Source organism: Carcharodon carcharias, chromosome 9 (assembly GCF_017639515.1).
Source record: "Carcharodon carcharias isolate sCarCar2 chromosome 9, sCarCar2.pri, whole genome shotgun sequence".
Lineage (NCBI taxonomy): Eukaryota > Metazoa > Chordata > Chondrichthyes > Lamniformes > Lamnidae > Carcharodon > Carcharodon carcharias.
In genome coordinates, this window is record NC_054475.1 from 71,801,285 (window position 1) to 71,825,189 (window position 23,905).

At 43.3% G+C, this 23,905-nt stretch overlaps 2 protein-coding genes across 2 annotated transcripts in view; both read left to right on the forward strand.

The window, feature by feature from the left end:
• slc25a14 (solute carrier family 25 member 14) overlaps positions 1 to 14,084 on the forward strand; it is a 120,210-nt gene extending 106,126 nt beyond the window's left edge. Inside the window, exons 8-10 of the mRNA XM_041195308.1 lie at positions 6,165 to 6,300; positions 9,968 to 10,048; positions 11,194 to 14,084. Of these exons, the coding sequence (XP_041051242.1) occupies positions 6,165 to 6,300; positions 9,968 to 10,048; positions 11,194 to 11,235 (259 nt within the window). The 3' untranslated portion in view covers positions 11,236 to 14,084. The remainder of the gene's footprint in view (positions 1 to 6,164; positions 6,301 to 9,967; positions 10,049 to 11,193) is intronic.
• A 3,098-nt stretch (positions 14,085 to 17,182) lies between these two features.
• LOC121282070 (nitric oxide synthase, brain-like) overlaps positions 17,183 to 23,905 on the forward strand; it is a 399,809-nt gene continuing 393,086 nt past the window's right edge. Inside the window, exon 1 of the mRNA XM_041195486.1 lies at positions 17,183 to 17,207. The gene's annotated coding sequence lies outside the window, so the exon portion shown is untranslated. The remainder of the gene's footprint in view (positions 17,208 to 23,905) is intronic.

Below are 23,905 nucleotides of genomic sequence, written 5' to 3' on the forward strand. Positions count from 1 at the left end.
TCAAATTGAAATAAAAAATGTATAATTCTGCAAGGATGAGTGGCAGGTCAGAAGATTGGACGGAACATAAAGAACAGCAAAGACTAAAAGATTAATAAGGAGGGAGAAATAAATACAAGAAAGCTAGTTAGAAACGTAAAAACAGATAGCAAGAATTTCTGCAGGTACTTGAAAAGGATAAGAGTAAGTAAAATGAACTTTGGTCCTCTAGAGACAGTCTGGGGAATTCATATTGGAAAATAAAAAAACGGTGATGAATTGAACAGATGTTTTGCATCTATCATCGCTGTAGAGGATATAAGTAACATCCCAGAAATAATTGTGAATAAGTTTTTGTGTGAAAGGAATGGAAGGAAACAGAATTCTTGAGGTGCATTCAGGAGAACATTTTTGGTCAGTATGTAGCAAGTTCAATAAGAGAGGGCTTAGTTTTAGGAAAGAGAGTGTAGTTTGAACTGAGTAAGAAGCTAAGAGCTTGTTGAATAAAGGAATCTTAAGGGCCAATTTCTTTCTGATTGACAGGTTGCACCATAGCAGGACTGGGATTAATATCCTTGCAGGGAGATTTGCTAGTGCTGTGGGGGAGGGTTTAAACTAGATTGGACCTGAGAGTCAGCTCAGATTAGAGGGAACCAAAACTGGTAACAGGAAGTAGAAAAGTAGTAAGCAAAATTAGAAGGCAGACAAAGCAAAGGCAAGTAGGATCAGAATGCAGAATAATGTTAAAAAGACAAAGTTAAGAGTACTCTACCTAAATGCACACAGCATTCACAAGGTCGATGATTTAAAGGTGCAAATAGAGGTAAATGGGTATGATTTATTTGCCATCATGGAGACATGGTTACAGGGTGACCAAGATTGGGAACTGCTTATTCAGGGACATTTGTTATTTAGGAAGCATAGGTGGAGGAGCACCATTTAAAAGGGACAAGATCAGTAAGTTAGAGAGAGAGGATCTTAAATCGAAGGATCAAGATGTAGAATCAGTTTGGATGGAGCTAAGAAACAGCAAGGGGCAGCATACATTGGAGGGAGTTGCTTATAGACTACCAAACTAGGGGTAATGTGGTAGAGCTTTATGTAACATGGGTGATACCATAATAATGGGTGACTTCAGTTTACATATAGGTAAACTTAATTAGCACAAATACTGTGGAGGATGAATTCCTAGAGTGTGTACGAGATGGGTTTCTGGCAACTAGGGATCAGACTATTTTAGATTTAGTATTATGTAATGAGAAAGGGCTAATTAATAACCTTGCTGTAAAGGACCCATTAGGAAATATTGACCATAATATGATAGAAATTTACATTAGGTTTGAAAGTGATATAGTTCATTCTGAAACTAGGGTCCTAAATCTGAACAAAGGTGTGAGGGCAAGTTGGCTATGGCGGATTAGGAAAATACATTAAAAGATTTGATGATAGGCAATGGCTAGTATTTAGTAAGTAGTGCATGGTCTGCAACAAATGTATATTCCTCTAAGACACAAAAACCCAACAGAAAGTTGAATCAACCGAGACTAACGAAAGAAGTTAGAAATTGCATTATATCAAAGGAAGTGGCTTTTAAGGATGTCAGAAAAAGTGGTAAGCCTGAGGATTGGGAGCAATTTAGAACCCAGCAAAAGAAGACCAAGAAACTGATAAAGAAAGGGAAAAGAGAATGTGAATGCAAGCTAGTGAGGAACAAAAAGGCGGACTGTAAAATTTTCTTTAGGTACGTGAAAAGGAAAAGATAGTTCGGACAAATGTGGGCCCATTACAGGTGAGTTTATAATGGAAAATAGGGAAATGGCAGAGAAACTAAACAATTACTTTGTCTCTGTCTTCACAGTACATCCTTCCTTTAGATAAGGAGACCAAAGCTGAACTTAATTAATCGAAAAATTAATTGGGTTGAGGGTAGATAAATCCCTTGGACCTGATGAGCTACATCCCAGAGTATTGAAAGAGGTGGCTATACAGATAGTGGATGCATTGGTGATTATCTTTCAAAATCCTATAGGTTCTGGAAAGGTTCATGCAGACTGGAAATTAGCAAATGTAACCCCACTGTTTAAGGAGAGAGGGAGAAAACGAAGCTTTTAACACAATCTATATGAATGATTTGGATTTGGGAACCAATATAGTATTTCCAAAAGTACAGACGACACAAAGCTAGGGAATGTGATTTGAAGGAAGGAAGCTTCAAGAGGATTTGGACAGGCTAAGTGAATGGGGAAGAATATGGTAGATGAAATATCATGTGAATAAGTGTAAAGTTATCCACTTTAGTAGAAAAAGCAGAAAGGCAGTACATTTCTTAAGTGATGAGAGATTGGGAAGTGTTGATGTCCAGAGGGACCTGGGTGGCCTTGTTCATGAGTCATTAAAAGCCAAGAAGCAATTGGGAAGGCAAATGGTATGTTAGCCTTTATCACATGGGGATTTGAGAATAGGAGTAAAGATATCTTGCTGCAGTTGTATAGGGCCTAGGTGAGACTGCACTTGGAATATTGTGTTCAGTTTTGGTCTCCTTATCTAAGGAAGGATGTACTTGCCATAGAGGGACTGCAACAGAGGTTTGCCAGATTAATTCCTGGGATGGCGGGATTGCCTTAAGAGGAGAAATTGAGGAACCTGGGCCTTTATTTTCTCGTGATCTCGTTGAAGCTTAGAAAATTTTTACAGGGCAAGACAGGATAGATATGGAAAGGATGTTTTCCCCTGGCTGGTGAGTCTAAAACCAGGGACAGTCTCAGAATAAGGGGCCAGCCATTTAAGACTGAGATGAGTTTCTTCACTCAGAGGGTGGTGAACCTTTGGAGTTGTCTACTCTAGAGGGCTGTGGAAGCTCAATCATTGAGCATGTTCAAGTTAGAGATTGATAGATTCCTGGATACTAATGATATCAAGGGATATGGGGATAATGAAGCAAATGGCATAATGGTAGGTGATCAGCCATGATCTTTTTGAATGGTGGAGCAGGCTCAAAGGGCCAAATGGCCTACTCCTATGTTCCTAAATGAAGCTGGGCAGATGGAAGGAGTGGCAATGGGAGAGCCTTTTGGTGGTAGTGATCATAATATAATTAGTTTTAACATATGGAAAAGGACAAGAATGGAACTGGAGTTAAAGTTCTAAACTGGATTAAAGCCAACTTTACTAAATTGAGAAGTAACTGGAAACAGCTACTTTAACGTAAATCAGTGTCAGAGCAGCAGGAGGCATTCAAAGGAGATCCAAGGGGTTCAGAGTAAACATGTTCCCACAAAGTAAAAAGATGGGTTGGTCAAATCTAGAGCCAGATGTCAAGGAACATACAGGTTAATATAAGGCAGAAAAGGAAAGTTATGTCAGACACGGAGAACATAATACTACAGAAAGCAGAGAGGAGTATAGAAGTTGCAGGGGTGAAATCAAAGGGAAATCAGAAAAGCAAAGAGAGGGCATGAAAGAATATTGATCAGGAAAATGAGGGAGAACCCGAAGATGTTTTATCAACACATTGAGTAAGAGGATAACTTAAAAAAGAATAGGATCCATAAAAGAGCAAAAAGGTAACCTACGTGCGGAGGCGGAGGATGTAGATATGGTTCATAATTAATATTTTGCATCTGTCTTCACAAAAGAGGGAGACAATGCAGATCTTGTAGTAAAGGAAGAGTGTGAAGTATTGAATGTGATAATTATTAAGGTGATTAGCATGCTTGATAGTTGATAAATCACTAGGGCCGGGTGAAATGCACACCAGTCTGTTAAAAGAAGCCAGGGAGGAAACAGTGGATGCTCTGAACATAGTTTTCCAATACTCACTGGATGTAGGTGCAAATGTTCAACATTTTCCAAGAGAATATACTTCCTGGTTCCGACTACCCAAATGTCCATGGGTTGGTAAGTGATGGAAAGGACTGATGACTTCACAGAATGACAGAATCTTAACGGCACAGAAGGAGGCGATTCAACCCATCGTGTCTGCACCAGCTCTCCAAATGAGCATTATGACCTTGTGCCATTGCCCTGCCTTTTCCCCCTATCATTGCACATTATTTCTATTCAAATAATCATCTAATGCCCTCTTGAGTTCCTCAATTGAATCTGCCTGCACCACACTTCCTAGGTAGTGCATTCCAGACCCGAACCATTGTGTGAAAACGTTTTTTCTCATGTCACATTTGCTTCATTTGGAAATCACTTTAAATCTGTGCCCATAATGATCCTTTTACAAGTGGGAACAGCTTCTCCCTATCTACTCTGCCAGTCCCCTCATGATTTTGAACAGCCCTACCAAATCTCCTCTTAGCTGCCTTCTCTCCAAGAAGAGCAGTTCCAGCCTCTCCAATCTATCTTTGTAACTGAAATTTCTCATCCCTGGAATCATTCTTGTAAACCTCTTCTGCACTCTCTCCAATGTGTTCATACCCTTCCGATAATGTGGTGCCCAGAACTGTGTACACTACTCCAGTTGAGGTCTAACAATTGCCTTATATAAATTCAGCATAACCTCCTTGCTCTTGTACTCTGTGCCCCTATTAATAAAGCCCAGGGTACTATACGCTTTATTAACTACTCTGTCCACCTGTCCTGCCACCTTCAGTGATCTATGTACATATACACCCAAGTCTTTCTGCTCCTGCACCCCCTTCAGAATTTCACCCCTTATTTTATATTGTCTGTCCATGTTCTTCCTACCAAAATGCAGCACCTGTCACTTCTCCACATTGAACTTCATTTGCCACCTATTTGCCCACTCTACCAACTTGTCTATGTTCTTTTGAAGCTCTACACTGTGCTCCTCGCAGTTTACAACTCTCCCAAGCTTTGTATCATCCGCAAACTTTGAAATTGATCCCTGCAGGAAAAGCAAGGATCCCAGTGCCGACTGGGGATCTCCACTACAAACCTTCCTCCAGCCCGAAAAATATCCATTGACCATTACACTTCCTTTTACCACCCTTTCACTATTTATATGCCTGTAGAAGACTTTGGGATTCCTCTTTATGTTGGCTGCCAGTCTTTTCTCATAATCCCTCTTCACTTCTCTAATTTGCTTTTTCACCTCCCCTCTGAACCTTCTGTATTCCCCTTGGTTCTCAATTGTATTTTCTACCTGACACCTGTCATAAGCACACTTTTTCTTCTTTATCTTAAATTCCACAATGACTCCAGCCGCTGCTCGAGCTCTGAAACCCGGAACTCAGGTTTCTGCAGCTGGCAGAACTTCCTGCACACGTGGGTTCGTCTAGGACACCGGTAATGTCCATGACTTCACACATATTACAGGATATGCATTCCATTGCCGTGTCTCAACTTCCTTTACGTTAACTTCATTCTACTTAGCTTTATTTTTATTACTTTATTATTTAGGTCCTAAATTCCCCTTATTCCTGTTGCTTCTCAGTTAAATCCAAGTATAGCTACTTATTTAAAAATATTACATTTTTGTAATTAACTCACCAGGCCTCACAAAGGCCTCTCTCTGAGGGAAGGTAGCAAAGGAAAAGGAGCACCTCCTCCCTCCTGACCGAACTCCCTCTGCTCTTGAACTCTCGCTGCTCCAGTGCTCTCCTCCAGGTGCTGCTGACTGCCTGGCTCAGGGTCCTCCTCTTGCACTCTTCACTTGGAATAAGTGTTTCCCCTTGGTCAGAAAAACCATGGGTTGGGTACAGAGTGAAACTCCCTCTAAATAGCCCCTATCAACCACTCCCAGGGCAGGTACGGCATAGGGTTAGATACAGAGTAAAGCTCCCACTGCACTGCCCCATTAAACACTCTCAGGGCAGGTACAGCACCCGGTTAGATACAGTAAAGCTCCCACTACACTGTCCCATCAAACACTCCCAGGGCAGGTACAACATTGGCTAGATACCGATTAAAGGTGACGCTACACTAGCCCATCCCATAAAACCATACTGGGGCAGGTCATAGAAATGTGCTCTAGCTATAGTCGTAACTTCAGAAGAATTTGCCTACTGTGTTATTTGATTCTTTCCCACCCCAGCTATCCTGAGTTAGTGTTTAATGAGGCCTGTGAAATAGGGATTTTTAGAAACTGCCCAAATGTTTTGTGTCAGCGCACTGCAATAGCATGCTTCTGATCCTCAGAGATCAAAGAAATGTATACTCTAGATATCTGTAATTGTTAGAGTGGATTATAATGTTTGAGTTTGTTAACGATGCAGATCAAGCTTTACCTGTGGCTTGGCTGGTGCCTTGGCTTCCAATCCTGTTGATGTGGTGCGGACTCGCATGATGAACCAGAAAGTGCTGTCGGGGAGCCACGTCATTTACAAGGGGACCCTGGATGGAATTCTACAAGTAAGTCAAAAGTGATAGGATGTCACCAATGGGAGCTAACCACAAACATTAGCTTCTGAAAATTATTCTACAAATATACAGATAAGTGTAGGCAGTAACTGAAAGGGAAAGATCAGGTCATATCTATCGGAGCTATGGATGGCAGCTAGGAACATCTGCCCACGGCTAAGACTTGTGATACGATTGGCATAGGCATCCAAGTTTGATCTGGTGTTCCTTCCCAATAACTCCTATTCAGGGTCTTGGCTAAAATCCAGGTCTAGAGAGGCAGGCCAATGTTTTAAAAATTGAAAGCTGCTGTTGCAAGATTGTGTGATCCATGGCACTCAGGAGAACAGCATTCTTCTAAACTGCTGATAGATCTAGTCTCTCTCTGTCTCTCTGTCACATACAGTTAGTGTGCTTTAAACACCTGCTTCTCCCCCATATGTAGTACACTGGCCCCACATTATCCCCCTTTACCACTGCGCGTTCACAGATGATTCACTGGGGGTATAGTGGTAAAACCTCCCATCACCTGTACTGTTAGACAGGAGTCACTAGATGGTGATCAGGGGTGCAAACCCTAGCTTTTTTCTTTTTTTCACTCATCGGATGTGGGCGTTGCTGGCTAAGCCAGCATTTATTGCCCATCTCTAGTTGCCCTTGAGAAGGTGGTGGTGAGCTGCCTTCTTGAACCACTGCAGTCCCTGTGGTGTAGGTATACCCACAGTGCTGTTAGGGAGGGAGTTGCAGGATTTTGACCCAGCGACAGTGAAGGAACGGTGATATAGTTGCAATTCGGGATGGTTCTGGTTGTTGGAGGTCAATCACCTCAGCTCCATGACATCACTGTATTCTTCTATGTGTTCCTCAGGGTAGTATCCGCGGCTCAACCATCTTGAGTTGCTTCATCAATAACCTTCCTTCCATCATAAGGTCAAAAGTGGAGATGTTCCCTGATGATTGAACAATTCCTTGAACCATTCACAACTCCTCAGATACTGAAGCAGTCCATGTCCAAATGCAGCAAGACCTGGACAATATCCAGGTTTGGGCTGACAAGTGGCAAGTAACATTCACACCGCACAAGTGCCAAGCAATGACCATCTCCAACAAGAGAGAATTCAACCATTCAATGGCATTACCATCACTGAATCCCCCATTATCAGCATCCTGGGGGTTACCATTGACCAGAAATTGAACTGGACTCGCTATATAAATACTGTGACTACAAGAGCAGGTCAGAAGCTAGGAATCATGCGATGAATAGCTCACCTCCTGACTCCCCAAAGCCTGTCCACCATCTACAAGGCACAAGTCAGGAGTGTTTTGGAATACTCCCCAATTGCCTGGATGACTGCCGCTCCCACAACACTCAAGAAGCTGGACACCATCCAGGACAAAGCAGCCCGCTTTATTGGCACCACACCCACAAACATTCACTACCTCCACCACCGACGCACAGCAGCAGCAGTGTGTACCATCTACAAGATGCACTGCAGGAATTCACAAAGGCTCCTCTGACCACTACCATCTAGAAGGACAAGGGCAGCAGACACATGGGAACACTAGCAATTGGAAGTTCCCCTCCAAGCCACTCACCATCCTGACTTGGAAATATATCACCGTTCCTTCATTGTCATTCGGTCAAAATTCTGGAACTCCCTAACAGCACGGTGGGTGTACCTACACCACATGAACTGCAGCAGTTCAAGAAGGCAGCTCACCACCATCTTCTCAGGGGCAACTAGGGATGGGCAATAAATGCTGGCCCAGACAGTGAAGCCCACATTCCGTGAATGAATTTAAAAAATAGAATGCCTTAGAGGGGCGCTTCCAGTTGCTGGTGTTCACATGTATCTGCTGCCCTTGCCCTTCTAATGGTAGTGGCTGTGTGTTTGGAAGGTGCTGTCTTAGCAGGCTTGGTGAATTCCTGCAGTGCATCTTGTAGATGCCACTGCTGCCACTGTGCGTCCGGTGGTGGAGGGAGGGATGTTTGTGGATGGATTGCCAATCAAACTGGCTTCTTTGTCCTGGATGTTTTTGTTTTATTCATTTATGGGATCTGGATGTTGCTGGCTGGGCCAGCATTTATTCCCCATCCCTAATTGCCCTTGAGAAGGTGGTGGTGAGCTGTCTTCTTGAACTGCTGCAGTCCATGTGTTGTAGGTACACCCACTGTGCTGGTAGGGAGGGAGTTCCATGATTTTGACTCAGTGACAGTAAAGGAACGGCGATATATTTCCAAGTTAGGATGGTGAGTGGTTTGGAGGGGAGTTTCCAGTTGGTGGTGTTCCCATATGTCTGCTGCCTGCCCTTGTCCTTCTAGATGGTAGTGGGTCGTGGGTTTGGAAATTGCTGGCTCAGGAGGCTTGGTGAGTTTCTGCAGTGCATCTTGTAGATTGTGTACACTGCTGTTACTGTGCATTGGTGCTGGAGGGAGTGAATATTTGTGTATCAGGTAACAGATAAGTGGGCTGCTTTGTCCTGGATGGTATCAAGCTTCTTGAGTGTTATGGGAGCTGCACTCATCCGGGCAAGTGGAGAGTATTCCATCATACTCCTGGATTGTGCCTTGTAGATGGTGGACAGGCTTTGGGAAGTCAGGAGGTGAGTTATACGCCACATGATTCCTAGCCTCTGACCTGCTCCTGTAACCACAGTATTTATATGGTTAGTCCAGTTCAGTTTCTGGTCAATGGTAACTCCCAGGATGTTGATAATGGGGTATTCATTGACGGTAACACCATTGAATGTCGAGGGCAGATGGTTAGATTCTCTCTTGTTGGAGATGATCATTCTGTGACACTTGGGCGGTGTGAATGTTACTTGCCACTTGTCAGCCCAAGCCTGGATGTTGTCCAGGTTTTGCTGCATTTGGACATGGATTGTTTCAGTATCCGAGAATTCACGAATGATGCTGAACATTGTGCAATTATCAGTGAACGTCTGCACTCCTGACCTCATGATGGAGGGAAGGTCATTGATGAAGCAGTGAAGCTGGTTGATCTGAGGCCTGGCTGGTTTAATCAGGCTGGTGTCATTTTATCTCTCACGTTTCCACTTACAACAATTTGGAAACCTGTTAGAAGTTAATGCAAACTTGCTGCATGAATTTTAAGTTTCTCCCTTAGCACTGCTAGGGATGAATATTAGTTTGAGAAGAACCCAGCTCATTCACAGTTCAGAGCCCTGCAGCTATTCCCACACGGAGAGATTGGTGAAGTAAATGGAGCTTGAGCATGTTGTCTCCAAACTTTGCACCGTGCTTGATGAAAGCAAAATACTGCAGATGTTGGAAATCTGAAATAAAACAGAAAATGCTGGAAAAACTCAGCAGGTTTGGCAGCATCTGTGCAAAGAGAAACAGAGTTAACGTTTCAAGTCCGTATGACTCTTCAGAGCTCCAAGGAAGAGTCATCTGGACTCAAAACATTAACTCTGTTTCTCTCTCCACAGATGCTGCCAGACCTCCTGAGTTTTTGCAGTATTTCTGTTTTTACTGCACAGTGCTTTCTCAGTTAGGAAAGTATGAATGAAGCAAAAATAGCCCTCAGATTGTGATTGTGGAATAGGTTTCTTATTCAACTCATGAGGGAGCAAGTCCCAATTCTGTGGTAAAATGATTGTGTCAGTAGAATGTTTTTTGATACCAGTCTAAATGTTTTCTTCTTGTTATTGTTAGACCTGGAAGACTGAAGGCTTCTTTGCTCTGTACAAAGGCTTCTGGCCAAACTGGTTACGGCTGGGGCCTTGGAACATCATTGTATCCTTTCCTCATCACTAGATCTCATTCTCATTAGTTTGAACAGTATGCTAGGGATCTTTCTTACACAGTGCGGGATTATTAGAGAAGAAATCTGCAAGAACATCTTGATGTTTTTGACATTATCCAATTAGCTCTTTCCACGTAGGATAAGTTATCCAACTCCTGCTGCAGTCAATATCCTCATCTTTTGCTGTCTTTTTTTTGGTCAAGGACTTGGCCTTTTTGGAGAGTAGGTGCAGGGTGGTGAAAGTGGGTTTCAGATAGAGCAACACAGTCCTGGAGCTGTCCCAGGAGGTTGATTCAATTTTCAGTTAAACCCTGCTGTAGTCCATTTGCTACTCTTAACTCATCCAATCCCCTCTCCAAATAAGGTTAATATCTGCAGTAAGGGAATGAAAGGCATGCGTTAATATGGAGCTTTTCAAAACTTCAGTGACCCATAACCCTCAGCAGCCAATAAAGTACTTTTGAAGTGTAGTCATCCTCCCTCAGTCAGGACAGAATCAACAAAGTGGGAGAGAATCAGCTTCTCATCCTCCCTCAGTCAGGACAGAATCAGCAGAGTGGGAGAGAATCAGCATCTCATCCTCCCTCAGTCAGGTCAGAATCAGCAAAGTGGGAGAGAATCAGCTTCTCATCCTCCCTCAGTCAGAACAGAATCAACAGAGTGGGAGAAATCAGCTTCTCATCCTCCCTCAGTCAGAACAGAATCAGCAGAGTGGGAGAAATCAGCTTCTCATCCTCCCTTAGCCAGGACAGAATCAGCAAAGTGGGAGAGAATCAGCTTCTCATCCTCCCTCAGTCAGGACAGTATCAGCAGTTTAGCCAACTGTGTATGCACAGAGGTGCAAAACTGGCGCCTCCTGATTTGCTCTCAGGAGCAGGCTTGAGGGGCCGAGGGGCGTACTCCTGCTCCTAATTCACATGTTCATACAGCTCAGTTCCACACTGGGCCAGATGTTTCTTATAATCGCTATGAGGAACTTGGCACAGTTTGGATGAGGCTGATCTGAGTGTTAACATGGTATATCATGAACCTAATATAATTGACAAATGTGGAAGATGTTCTCATGTTTCCTGTAGTGAACACGCTGACAGTAATTACTAATTTATATTGTTTACCTTAACTCTGTTTCTTTCAGTTCTTCATTACATATGAACAGCTCAGAAAGATCCCTGTCTAACACAACGTAAATCACCACAAAACTATATTTGATGCTTGCACTGCTGCCTGGCATATGTTTTTTGACAGGAGGGAAGCCTTCACTCTGTTGCCTTTTCTTCCACCCTTGACCTAGGGTGGTGCATGAATGTTACTGCACTCGACTTCAAATGCAGTGTGTGAAAAAGATTCACATACAGTGATCAATGTCTCATTTTCTGGAAACTATGGAGAAGATCAGATGACTTTTGCAGCTCCAGTTGATGATGGTCATACTGTCCAATAGAAAACAACTTAGCAAAAGCAGGTGGGGGGCACCGCCCAGCTGTGAATATCAGGTTTCACACAAACACACAAAGCTGGGGATATGGTTGTGGAGGGTACTTACAAAAAGCCCTTTTGCACTTAAAGCTAAACTTGTGTCGGGGCTGTGTGCACTTGATCTCTGTGGATTTCATAAGTATGTCCCTGACTGCTGATCCACATAGCTTATTTTCTATGTTCTCATTAATGTGTGTACACCTTAAGATCCTAATTCTTGATTCAGGATTTATCCATCAATGAAACAAAAGCTCTGAGAACATTGGTGCCTGCACCTCCACACACAGTGCAAACCAGACAGAGTTGTGCGGACTAGAGGGTTGGTTTCTGGGGCTCAGATCCCTCAGCCTCATCCTGCACAATGTAGAGGGTAGGATATCTAGGGCTTGGGCTTTCGACCTCATTACACACAACGCAGAGAGTAGGTTTCAGAAGCTGAAATCCTCGGTCACATTCCACACATTGTTGACATGCCAAATTAACCAAACACAGAATCTATGTTCTTTCTACTTTGTGCCAGTACTTGAGACTTTATAGAAGTTGAGACCAAAGTCTTTTGAAGGAAGCACATTTGAAGTGCATTGCATAACTGGTGTCTTGTCATATTTTGGGTCAGCTTCTGTTAGATACAGTTGTCATACAGCTCGCATCACTAAGCTGCTTTGCAGAATTTCAAGTTTAAAGATTCCTTTAAAAGAATCTATCAAATTTGCACCAAAGCTTCAGTTGTGAATCTGCTTTTCTTGAATATTTAATCTTGAGGCTGGCTTTGCCTGTCTTTGAACTGGAATGAACAGTTCATAGCCATAAGTACAAGTAGGCTTGTAACCTTGCTCCCTCACTCAATTGATAATGCTGGATTTTTTTTTCAAATTGGTGAGCACTTCATACTCTGCACCAGAGCAGCATTGCAATAAGAAATGGAGCAGCAGTGAGTGCAAGTGCTTTCCCACATGAACATCTTTATTTTTCCTGCTCTACATCTTTTAGTTGTATTGCTGGTTACACAACAGTGGTGGAGGGTCTAACAGGAGCTCCAATCACAGCGCCTCTGCTCACATTGCAGTGAGAATGTGACTAGGAATTGTTTACAAATTCTTGTGGTCATTATTTTATGCTGCCTGTTGCAGAAAAGTAGAGTTTCCCTTTGGTGACTGTCTCCATTTCAGATCTCAGCAACATTTCAGTATTAAAATTGAATGTAAAAAAGTTAATCAAAAACTTGAGATTCTCAAGTTGTTAAGTTTTTAACCTGTTAATGACTGAGCCTGAGACAGTCCACAAACATTCATGGTTATTCATTTATTTCTGAGGTTTAATATGAGAGCTATACTATCAGGCATTGAGCCTCCGAAATGGCTACGTCTGTTTATTCTGACCACTGCATGCCAGTGACGTTGCTTGGACCTGCCCTTGGGCACTGTGACCCCCAGTCAGATTGGTTACAGTCCAAGAGTCTTAAGGGAGCTAATAGGGCATAAGTTATTGCAATGTTATTCAGGTCAATCTTATTCGTGTTAAGCACAATATGGGAGAATGGGAAATCCTAGATACAGCGTGTAGATTGAATTGTCAGATTTAGTTTTGAAATGCGAGGAACAAATGTTTCTCAGTATTTATTGCATTTGAGACTGAAAGCTGGAGCTGCCCAGTCATTGGGTGCTGGACCGAATGAGCACTGGTCAAACTCATCAATACAGCACTTATGATAAAATAATCCTATTCTAGAAATAGTTACAATGTATGGGTGCCTATTTAATCTGCCAATATTTGTAATATTTATGTGCTGGTAGTTTGTCAAGGCTTTGTGGGGTTTGGAATGAACATACAAATGGATTCGCAAAGGTCAATCTGTACAACTTGTCTTTGTGTAATAATATAAAAATGATGAACACACAATGCTTCTCTACATTAGTGATTCAACTTAAACTAATTTCTCATGCCATGAATATCATTGTTATTGTCTGTACTGGTTCCAGTCACCAGTGTGACTCCCTATGCAACACCCCTTTTTCCTTCCTATGCCCCTGCCTCTAGCTAAAGGAATTGAAGACTTCTGAAAATAACAGGAGTGTAATGTTCCTTGATTACCAAGACCAAACTAACCAATTGTTTCTTATGAAATCAAAGCTAAGTCATCAACATCTTAACATCATCACGCATAAGTGTGTTATGCTTTATAATATATTTATAGTCATTCTTCCAACTAATTTCTCTGGAGAATTGGTCAAAAGATCCTAAAATGTGGCTGCGGTGCTTGAGCTCTGCATGGTTAAAGGAGAAGGAAGTCATAAACACAACCAGCCATATCGTGAAAATGCATATTTCTTCATCAGTAACTGTTAAGACAACAGCAGCAGCAACATTTCCATGTCTGGGATGTTGTCCATCACTTCGTCTGGTGCTGAGTCTTAATATTTGAGCAAAAATGTATGGACCTCACTGGTCTCAAATAGTGGTATTGGTGGTTTCAACTGTTAATGCACGGTTGCCCACTTAATAATTGCACACAACCATTCAATGTGGAAAATAAAAATATTCATTGTCCTATGATACTCTCCCTGCTTATTTACCATAAGATTTTATCAAGGGTTGCAGATGAGCTAAAAGGGTTGGGGAGTCACAAGTGGCTATGGACTAGCGACAGTTCAAGTATAACATATAATCAGATGGGCGGATGATGAGGCAGAACAGTTTTTTTATTCATTCATGGGATGTGGCTTCACTGGCAGGGCCAGCATTTATTGCCCATCCCTAGTTGCCCTGGAGAAGGTGGTGGTGAGCTGCAGTCCATGTAGTGTAGGTACACCCACAAGTGCTGTTAGGAAGGGAGTTCCAAGATTTTGACCCGGTGACAGTGAAGGACGGTGATATATTTCCAAGTCAGGATGGTGAGCCTGCAGTGATGATCTCTTCCATCCTCTTCCCAAGCTGGTTGAGGTGTTAAGCCAAAGTTAACGTGGATTCACCTTGGGAGCTCTCTGCCAGCTGCCTGCCTTCCCTTCTCAACTGTCTGTTTATAAATCTAATTTTGCAGGCTGGTGGATACCAAATGTCAAGAGTTCATTTAATTAATAATTTATTAATAATTCATTTACCCATTCAATTGTCCAATTATAAGGAAATAGATACTCAAGATGGACCCTCTAGTAACATAAGCTCCAGCCCCATAAATCATTACTTTCCTTACCACTTGCATGGACATCTTGTTCTTTTTCCCACAGAGTTTTAGATACGTGGCTCACAATTCTTTCAGGGCAGCCATGTCTACACAGGCCTATTGCAACGTTATGACCTGACCATCCAATGAGCCTTGAGGAGAACCTTATAATGTGATTAACTCATGTTCATAGAGAACTGGAGAGGTCTTTGGTTATAGTTTAAGAACTGCTGCTGCTTGTACCTTTTCCTCTCTTTTCAATTGACTGTCCCTCCTAGCTGGGGTGTAGTTATGCTGTGTCCCCTCTCCTGAAGGTGCTGACTCTCTCACTCCCCTTCCCTTGAAGGTGCTGAATCTCCCCCCTCCCCTGAAGTTGCTTACACTCTCTCCCCCTCACCTGAAGGTGCTGTTTCTCCCTCCCCCTCCCTTGAAGCTGCTGACTTCCAGGGCTGGATTTTTGCAAATCAACATGTCTCAGGAGCCCTTTTAAAAAAAAAATACAAGTGGGTCTTGATTCCGCGATTTCCGACCGCATTCCTGGGATGTTTGATTTTCGGGAGTGCCCTTAAAGGGTACAGGTTGATTCAGGTCAAAAGCCACACCTTGCGATCCCAGCTTCTGGCACAATTGCAGTGATAGTTCTCAGCAACTTTCCTGGAATTTTAGAGTCATGGTTCATGGCACCTCGGATGTGCATGATTGGATTTTTTAAAAGGTAAATTCAGAAGGTTGGCCTTATACTGCCCCTGCCCCATGCGAAGCTGTTTCTCTTCACACATACTCCACAGCCCCTTGCCCCCCCCAAGCCAAGCTATAGCCCTTCACCTATTCCAATGGTAACTATGCCAAGCAATGGCATTTAATACATTGTATAGAAGCAATGAACCCTATAGTGACAATAGGAGTGTTTAAAAATGTCTTTTAAAATGTAATTTGTTATTTCTTATGTTTCAGAAAGTCCTTTCATGATCTCTGCTGTCAATCTTGCCATGTTTATTTGCAGGAGGTTAATAGATTTCACAGTTTTACAGTTACTGTTACTTTAAAGGGCCTGGATAATTGACACTTTTATTGGACTGTGGTGAAAGGACTTTTTTAACATTGTGAAAAGTCAGGAATGAATGATCTTTTTTAAAGCTCTTTTTTTCACATCCTATTGTCACTACAAGATCATTGACCTATACTGTATAGACCCTAAGGGCATGGAAGTACCATAGCTTGGCATAGGGAAAAGAGTTGCCACAGTGGTGAGGGGGGGGGGGGGGGTGGATTTGTGGATGGTCATAGCTTGGTGTAGTGATCATAAGGGGCCATGAGGGATGGGTAGAGGAGCAATGCTTGGCACAGGAGGCATAAGGGGCCATGAGATGTGGGGTGGAGGGGCATAGGGTATATGGGGGGAGCATGAGGTGGCATCAATTGGGCATAGGAAATGTGGAGTGAGGGCTGGTGGTTCTTAGTTTTTATTTTAACTGGACAAAGCCCCACAGCACCAAGGCAAGCCTTTTAAAGAGCCCACCTTAGCCCACTCTGATCTCTCGCTGCCCCACAACCCCCCACCCCTCCAACTACTGGCAATTATCCTCCCGTCTTTGGAAGTACTTTCAGCTGAGCCAGAGATTTTCCCAGCTCCTGCGTTGGTGATGAAAATCTAGGTCGAAATGTTTCTCAACAGCTCCACCCATTTCTCACTTTTTACTGTATTGTTCCTTTACTCTCCAAGTAGCAGTACCTGTCCTGGGAGTGTTTGATGGGGACAGTGTAGAGGGAGCTTTACTCTGTATCTAACCCCGTGCTGTACCTGCCCTTCGAGCGATTGATGAGACACTGGAATGTAGTACTTGGGAGCGAGGTAGGCCATTTGGCCCTTTGAGCCTGCTGCACCAATCAACAGGTTTGAGGCTGATCTGGTTGTGTCTCAACTCCACTTTGCTGTCTACCCCCCATAATCCTTGACTCCCCTGCCTATCAAAGATCTGTGTAATTTAGCCTTGAATAAATTCATGACCCAGCCTCCACTACTTTCTAGGGAAGAGAATTCCACATACCTTTTGAGAGAATAAAGTCGTCCTCCTCTCTGTCTGAAGAGTGGGTGAAAAGAGGACCCGGAGACAGTAACCACCACCTCGAAGAGAGAGAGGACCCAGAGACAGTAACTACCATCTAGAAGAGTGGGTGAAAAGAGGTCTCGGACTCAGCTAGTCCCTTTGTTTAGAACATATAAATTTAGACATTTTCAGTTTAACCAGCACTGTGTGCATGATCTCAACGGAGTTTGTTGAGCTGAGGGAGTTCAGTGAGGAGGGGAGGGAGGTGCTCCTTTGCTTTTTCTAATTCTTTCACACTGCATTAAGTGTCTGTGGCTTGAGGAGCTTCAGATCAGAATCATTGAGCTGGAGGCCGAGCTGCAGACATTGCAACACATCAGGGACGAGGAAGTTACCTGGACAGTTTGTACCAGGGAGCAGTGCTTAGGATACAGGGGAAGAAACTAGCTGTTTGCTGAGTATTTGGTAAGTGGTCAAGGTCTATTCTATTCCTAAGGTTTAAAATAGTACAGGAATTTGGGATGAGTAATAAATATATGAAAGAAAAATAATTGAATAAAATTATTAAGTAATTAATTAAAGCATATAGGTTTGGCAGGATAGGTGATGTGTCATGGCTGCAGCATGTGGAAGCTCCTGGATACCAGTGTCTTCCAGGGCAAACATGTCTGCAGTGTCTGTGGCTTGAGGAGCTTCAGATCAAAGTCATTGAGCTGGAGGCTGAGCTGCAGACACTGACACGTCAGGGACAGGGAAAGTTACCTGGACAGTTTGTACCAGGAAGCAGTCACACCCCTTAGGATAGAGTCTGCTGATTTGGAAGGTGGTCAGGGACAGGAGAGTGTGATTGTAGCTGAGGCAGGTCAGGGGTCCCAGAGGGCAGGAGTGTTGCAATTGTCCAATAGGTTTGAGGTTCTTTCAGCTTGTTTGTATAAGAGTGAGGGCTGCAGGGTAGATGAGCTGACTGACCATGGCACTGTGGTACATGAAGGCATTCAAGTGGAGAGAGCAGAAAGGAATGTAGTGACAGTGGGAGATAGTATAGTGAGGGGGATTGACATTGTTCTCTGTAGAAAAGAGCAAGAGTCCAGACGGCTATGTTGCCTGCCCAGTGCCAGGGTTCGGGAAATTTGCTCAGGGCTGGTGAGGAGCTTGCAGTGGGAGGGGGATAATCCAGTAGTTGTGGTCCATGTAGGTACCAATGACATAGACTGGATGAGGAAGGGGGCTCTGCATAGTCAATATAAGGACCTAGGCACCAAATAAGAAGCAGAACCTCAAAGGTAAAACTTCCTGGATTATTTCCTAAACCTCTTACAAATTGGCAAAGGACAAATAAAGAGGAAAAGTTAGGGTATGAGAAAAAGCTAGCTAGTAATATAAAGACAGATAATAAGAGTTTCCATAGATATTTAAATAAGTAAAGAGTTAACAAAGTGAGCTTTGTTCCTATAGAGAGTGTGACTAGGGAACTGATAATGGAAAATAGGGAGTAGGGATGAATAGGATTCTCACTATAGAGGACACAAGTAGCATCCTGGAAATAGCTGTAAATCAGGAAATGGAAGGAAAGGAGGAACTCGGGAAAATTAAAATCACCAGGGAAGCAGCATTGAGCAAATTGTTGGGGCTACGGGCTGACAAATCCCCAGGACTGGATGGGCTTCACCCTAAGACCTTGAAAGAATGGCTAGTGAGATAATTGATGCTCTGGTTTTAATTTTCCAAAATTCCCTAGATTTGGGGAAGGTTCCATTAGATTGGAAAATAGAAAATACAACTCCTTTATTCAAAAAGGGAGGGAGTCAAAAAGCAGGAAACTCCAGGCCCGTTCACCTAACATCTGTCACAGGGAAAATTTTAGAAGTTATTGTTAAAAATGTTATAGCAGGGCACTTAGAAAAATCCAAAGCAATCAGGTAGAGTCAACATGGTTTTGTAAAAGAGAAATCATGTTTAATAAATTTATTGGAGTTCTTTGAAGGAATCACATGTGCTCTGGATAAAAGGAAACCGGTAGATGGACTATGCTTACATTTCCAGAAGGCATTTGATAAAATATTACATCAAAGGTTATTGCGGAAAATAAAAGCTCATGGTATGGGGGTAACATATTGGCATGGATAGAAGATTGGCTAGCTAATAGGAAACAGAGTTGGCATAAATGGATCTTTTTCTGGTTGGCAGGATGTGACAAGTGGTGTGCCACAGGGATCAGTGCTGGGACCTCAACTTCATGCAGTTTATATAAATGACTTGGATGAAGGGACCGAAGAAATGGTGGCTAAGTTTGCTGATGACATAGAGATAGGTAGGAAAGTAAGTTGTGAAGAGGACATAAGGAGGCTACATAGGTTAAGCAAGTGGGCAAAGATTTGGCAAATGGAGTATAATGTGGGTAAATATGAAATTGTCCATTTTGGCAGGAAGAATAAAAAAGCAAATTATCCAAATGGTGAGAGATTGCAGAGCTCTCAGATTCTGAGGGATCTAAGTGTCCTAGTGCATAGATCACAAAAGGCCAGTGTGCAGGTACAGCAAGTAACTGGAAAAGCTAATGGAATGTTATTACTTACTGTGAGGGGAATTGATTATAAAAATAAGGAGGTTATTCTTCAGTTTTACAGGGCATTAGTAAGACCACATCTGGAGTATTGTGCACAGTACTGGTCTCCTTATTTAAGGAATGCGTTAGAAGCAGTGCAGAGCTGGTTTACTAGACTAATACCAATAATGGATGGGTTGTTTGAGGAAAGGTTGGACAGGTTAGACTTGTATCCACTGGAGTTTAGAAGAGTAAGAGCTGACTTGATCGAAACCTTTAAGATCCTGAGGGGTCTTGACAGGGTGGTTGTGGAGAGAATGTTTCCTCTCATGGTAGAATCTAGAACTAGCAGGCTCTGTTTAAACATAAAGAATCGCTCATTTTTTTCTCTGAGGTTCGCAAGCCTTTGGAACTCTGCTCCTGAAAAGGCAGTCAAAGTAGAGTCTTTGAATATTTTTAAGGCAGAGCTAGATAGATTCTTGATTAAGAAGGGGGTGAAAGGTTATCAGGGGTAGGAAGGAATATGGGGTTGAGGTTAAATCAGATCAGCCATGATCTTCTTGAATGGCAGAGCAGGCTCGAGGGGCCGAGTGGCTTACTCCTTCATATATCTTATTCTTAAATTGTATCCCCTGGTTCTAATCTCTCCCACAAGTGGAGACATCCTCTCTGCATCTACCTTATCAAGTCCCTTCAGGATTTATATGTTTCAATAAGATCACCTCTCATTCTTAACTGCAATGGGTATAGGGCCCAACTTGTTCAACCTTTCGTCATAAAATTATCCCCTCACCCCAGGGATGAGTTGAGTAAATCTTCCCTGAACTGCTTCTCTCTCAATTGTAACTTCATTTAAATAAGGAGACCAAAACTGTACACAGTATTCCAGATGTGGTCTCACTAATGCCCTGTACCGCTGCAGTTAAAACTGCCCTGCTTTTATATTCCATTCCCCTTGTAATAAAAGCCAACATTCCATTTGCCTACCTAATCACTTGTCATGCCTGCGTGCTAACATTTTGTGATTCCTGTACCACAGAGTTCTGCAATTTCTCTCCATTTAAATAATATACTGTTTTTCCATTCTTCCTGCCAAAGTGGCAAGTTCACATTTTCCCACATTATACTCCATCTCGCAAATTTTTTGCCCACTCACTTAACCTGTTTATATCTGTTTGCAGACCCTCTACCTCCTCTTGACAACTTTCTTAAAATTTCTTTTCATTACAAGCCTACCAACTCCCACAGCTACCTTGACGACAGCTCCTCACACCCCACTTCTTGTAAGATCTCCATCCCATTCTCTCAGTTCCTTCGCCTCCGTTGCATCTGTTCTGATGATGCCACTTTCAAAAACAGGTCCTCTGATATGTCTTCCTTCTTCCTTAACCGAGGTGTCCCACCCATGGTGGTTGACAGGGCCCTCAACTGTGTCCGGACCATCTCCCACACACTGCCCTCACACCTTCCACTCCCTCCCAGAACCATGATAGGGTCCCCCTTGTCCTCACTTATCACCCCACCAGCCTTCGCGTTCAAAGGATCATCCTCCACCATTTCCGCCAACTCCAGCATGTTGCCACCACCAAACACATCTTCCCTTCACCCCACTTGGCGGCATTCCACAGGGATCATTCCCTCCGGGACACCCTGGTCCACTCCTCCATCACCCCCTACACCTCAACCCCTCCCACGGCACCTTTCCATGCAACCACAGAAGGCACAACACCTGCCCCTTTACTTCCCCCCTCCTCACCGGCAAGGGCCCAAACACTCCTTTCAACTTTCTTACCTATTTTGGTATCATTTCGGTCCCTTCATCCAAATCATTGATACAGATCGTCGATATTTGAGGCCCCAGCATTGATCCCTGTGGTACTCCACTTGTTATAGCTTGCCAACTCAAAAAAGACCCACTTGTGTAGAGGGAACTTTACCCTGTGTATGACCTGTGCTGTACCTGCCATGGCAGTTTTTGATGGGGTCAGTGTAGAAGGAGCTTAACTTTTTACCTAACCTCTGCTGCATCGCCTGACCTGGAAGTATTTGGTGGGACAATGTAGAGGAAGCATTACTCAGTACCTAACCTTTGCTGCACTTGCCCTGAGTGTGTTTGTTGGGTGCAATGTTGCCAGAGTTTTACTCTGTATCTAACCCCATGATGCATTTGTCCTGGGAGTTTTTGATGGATACAGTGCAAAGGGAGTTTTACTTTGTATCTAATGAGTACTGTGCCTACTGTGGAGTTTTTCATGCAAAGAGTTTAGAAAGAGTTTTTCTCTGTAACTTGTGTTGTTACAATGATATGAAGGTAACGATAATCGAAAAGGTATTGGGTAAATATGTTTTGTTCATCATTCATGGGATTTATTTTTTATTCGTTCATGGGATGGGGACATCACTGCCTAGGCCAGGATTTATTGCCCGTTCCTAGTTGCCCTTGAGAAGGCGGTGGTGAGCTGCCTTCTTGAACCGCTGCAGTCCACGTGGTGTAGGTACACCCACAGTGCTGTTACTGAGGGAGTTCCAGGATTTTAACCCATCTACAGTGAAGGAACGGCGATATATTTCCAAGTCAAGCTGGTGAGTGGCTTGGAGGGGGAACTTCCAGGTGTTGATGTTCCCATCAATCTGTTGCCCTTGTCCTTCTAGATGGCAGTGGTCATGGGTTTGGAAGGTGCTGTCAAAGGAGTTCCTGCAGTGCACATTGCAGATGGTAGACACTGCTGCCAGTGTGTATTGGTGGTGGAGGGAGTGAATATTTGTGCACTGGGTGCTAATCAAACAGGCTGTTTTATCTTGGACAACGTCAAGCTTCTTGAGTGTTGTGGGAGCTGCACTCATCCAGGCAAATGGGGAGTATTCCATCACACTCCTAACTTGTGCCTTGTAGATGGTGGACATGCTTTGGGGAGTCAGGAGGTGAGTTACTCACCATAGGATTCCTAGCCTCTGCCCTGCTCCGTACCCACACTTACTTACATGGCTGGTCCAGTTCAGTTTCTGGTCAATGGTAACCGCCAGGACATTAGTGAGGAATTCAGCGATGGTAATGCCATTGAATGTCAAGGGGTGATGTAGATGGTCATTGCCCACCACTTGTGTGGTGCAACTGTTACTTGCCACTTGCCAGCCTGAGCCTGGATATTTTCCGGGTCTTGCTGCATTTGAACATGGACTGCTTCAGGACCTGAGGAGTCATGAATGGTGCTGAACATTGTGCAATCATCGGTGAACACCCCACATATGACCCCATGATGGAAGGAAGGTCATTGATAAAGCAGCTGAAGATGGTTGGGCAGAGGACACTAACCTGAGGAACTCCTGCACTGATGTCCTGGAAGTAAGATGACTGACCTCCAACAAGCACAATCATCATCTTTAATGATAGGTGTGACTCCAACTTGTGGAGAGTTTTCCCGGTGATTCCCATTGACTCCAGTTTTGCTAGGGCCCCTTGATGCCACACTCAGTGAAATGCTGCCTTAATATCAAAGGGCAGTCACTCTTGCCTCACCCCATGTTTGGGCGAAGGCTGTAATGAGGTCAGGAGCTGCGTGATCCTGGCAGAATTCAAACTGAGCGACAGTGAGCAAGTTATTGTAGGTCCAGTTATTTAAACTAGGCATATCAGAACAGTTATACTTGGTAGAAAGCTTGAGGATATAAGCAATAGAGGTGTGTGTGTGTGTGTGTGTGTGTGTGTGTGTGTGTGTGTGTGTGCGTGCGCGCACTCTGCTCAAAAGCCAAAGTTGAAACTAAGTCTGGATCATGTGACATACTTCCTTTCTAGTGATGCCATACTGCTATGCCTTAAATGCATATTCCAACATCACCATTTTTTCCATTTTTTAAAAAGATATTTGCACCCACCCCCAACCCCCGCTGATACAACAAAGAAATATAACTATTTACAGCGCATGTTCATACTTAGTTGCCATTACATAGAACTGGTGAATCTATGAGTGTCTAATGCATAGAAGTAAACTGCTGGTGCACCCATATCTTGCAATTGTAACCTAATCTGGAGGTGCCTTTAATTGCTCACAGTGATCTGGGATTGTTATTCTTGGATGTTGTTCCTGATTGCACTTAGATCTTGTCATTAAAGTAAAGGACTGCACGGCGGTTGAGAGTTGGAATGGATCTGATTTTCCCTCTGTTAAGCCTCACTGTTGTGCCTTTGTGTGTAATGATGTCATAGGACCTTGGTTCTGAACAAATCCTTGTCACCTCGTCTGGTTGCCATGTGCCTTGTGTTGGATCCTGGATGTGAACTTATTGTCCCAACTGTAAACTTGGCAGTTCTGTACCTGCATTTTTATTGTGCTCATTGGTCTTCTTTTACAGTTTTAAAAGTTGCTCTCTAATTTCTGAGAGAGAAGAATGGATAAGAGGTGATTAATTGGTACACACTGGTCTGCAAAACATGAGCTCTGCCAGTGAAGTGCACTTAAAGTTGTTACTCTCATATGTAACATTGCAACGTGTAGATCTTGTTTGGTCTGAAGACATATGAAAATTAAGGATTTCACCATGTGACTCCATTCAGACAGGCCATCAGATCGAGAGTAATGAGGACAGGAAGTAGTGTGAGCAACGAGAGCACTGTTGGGCC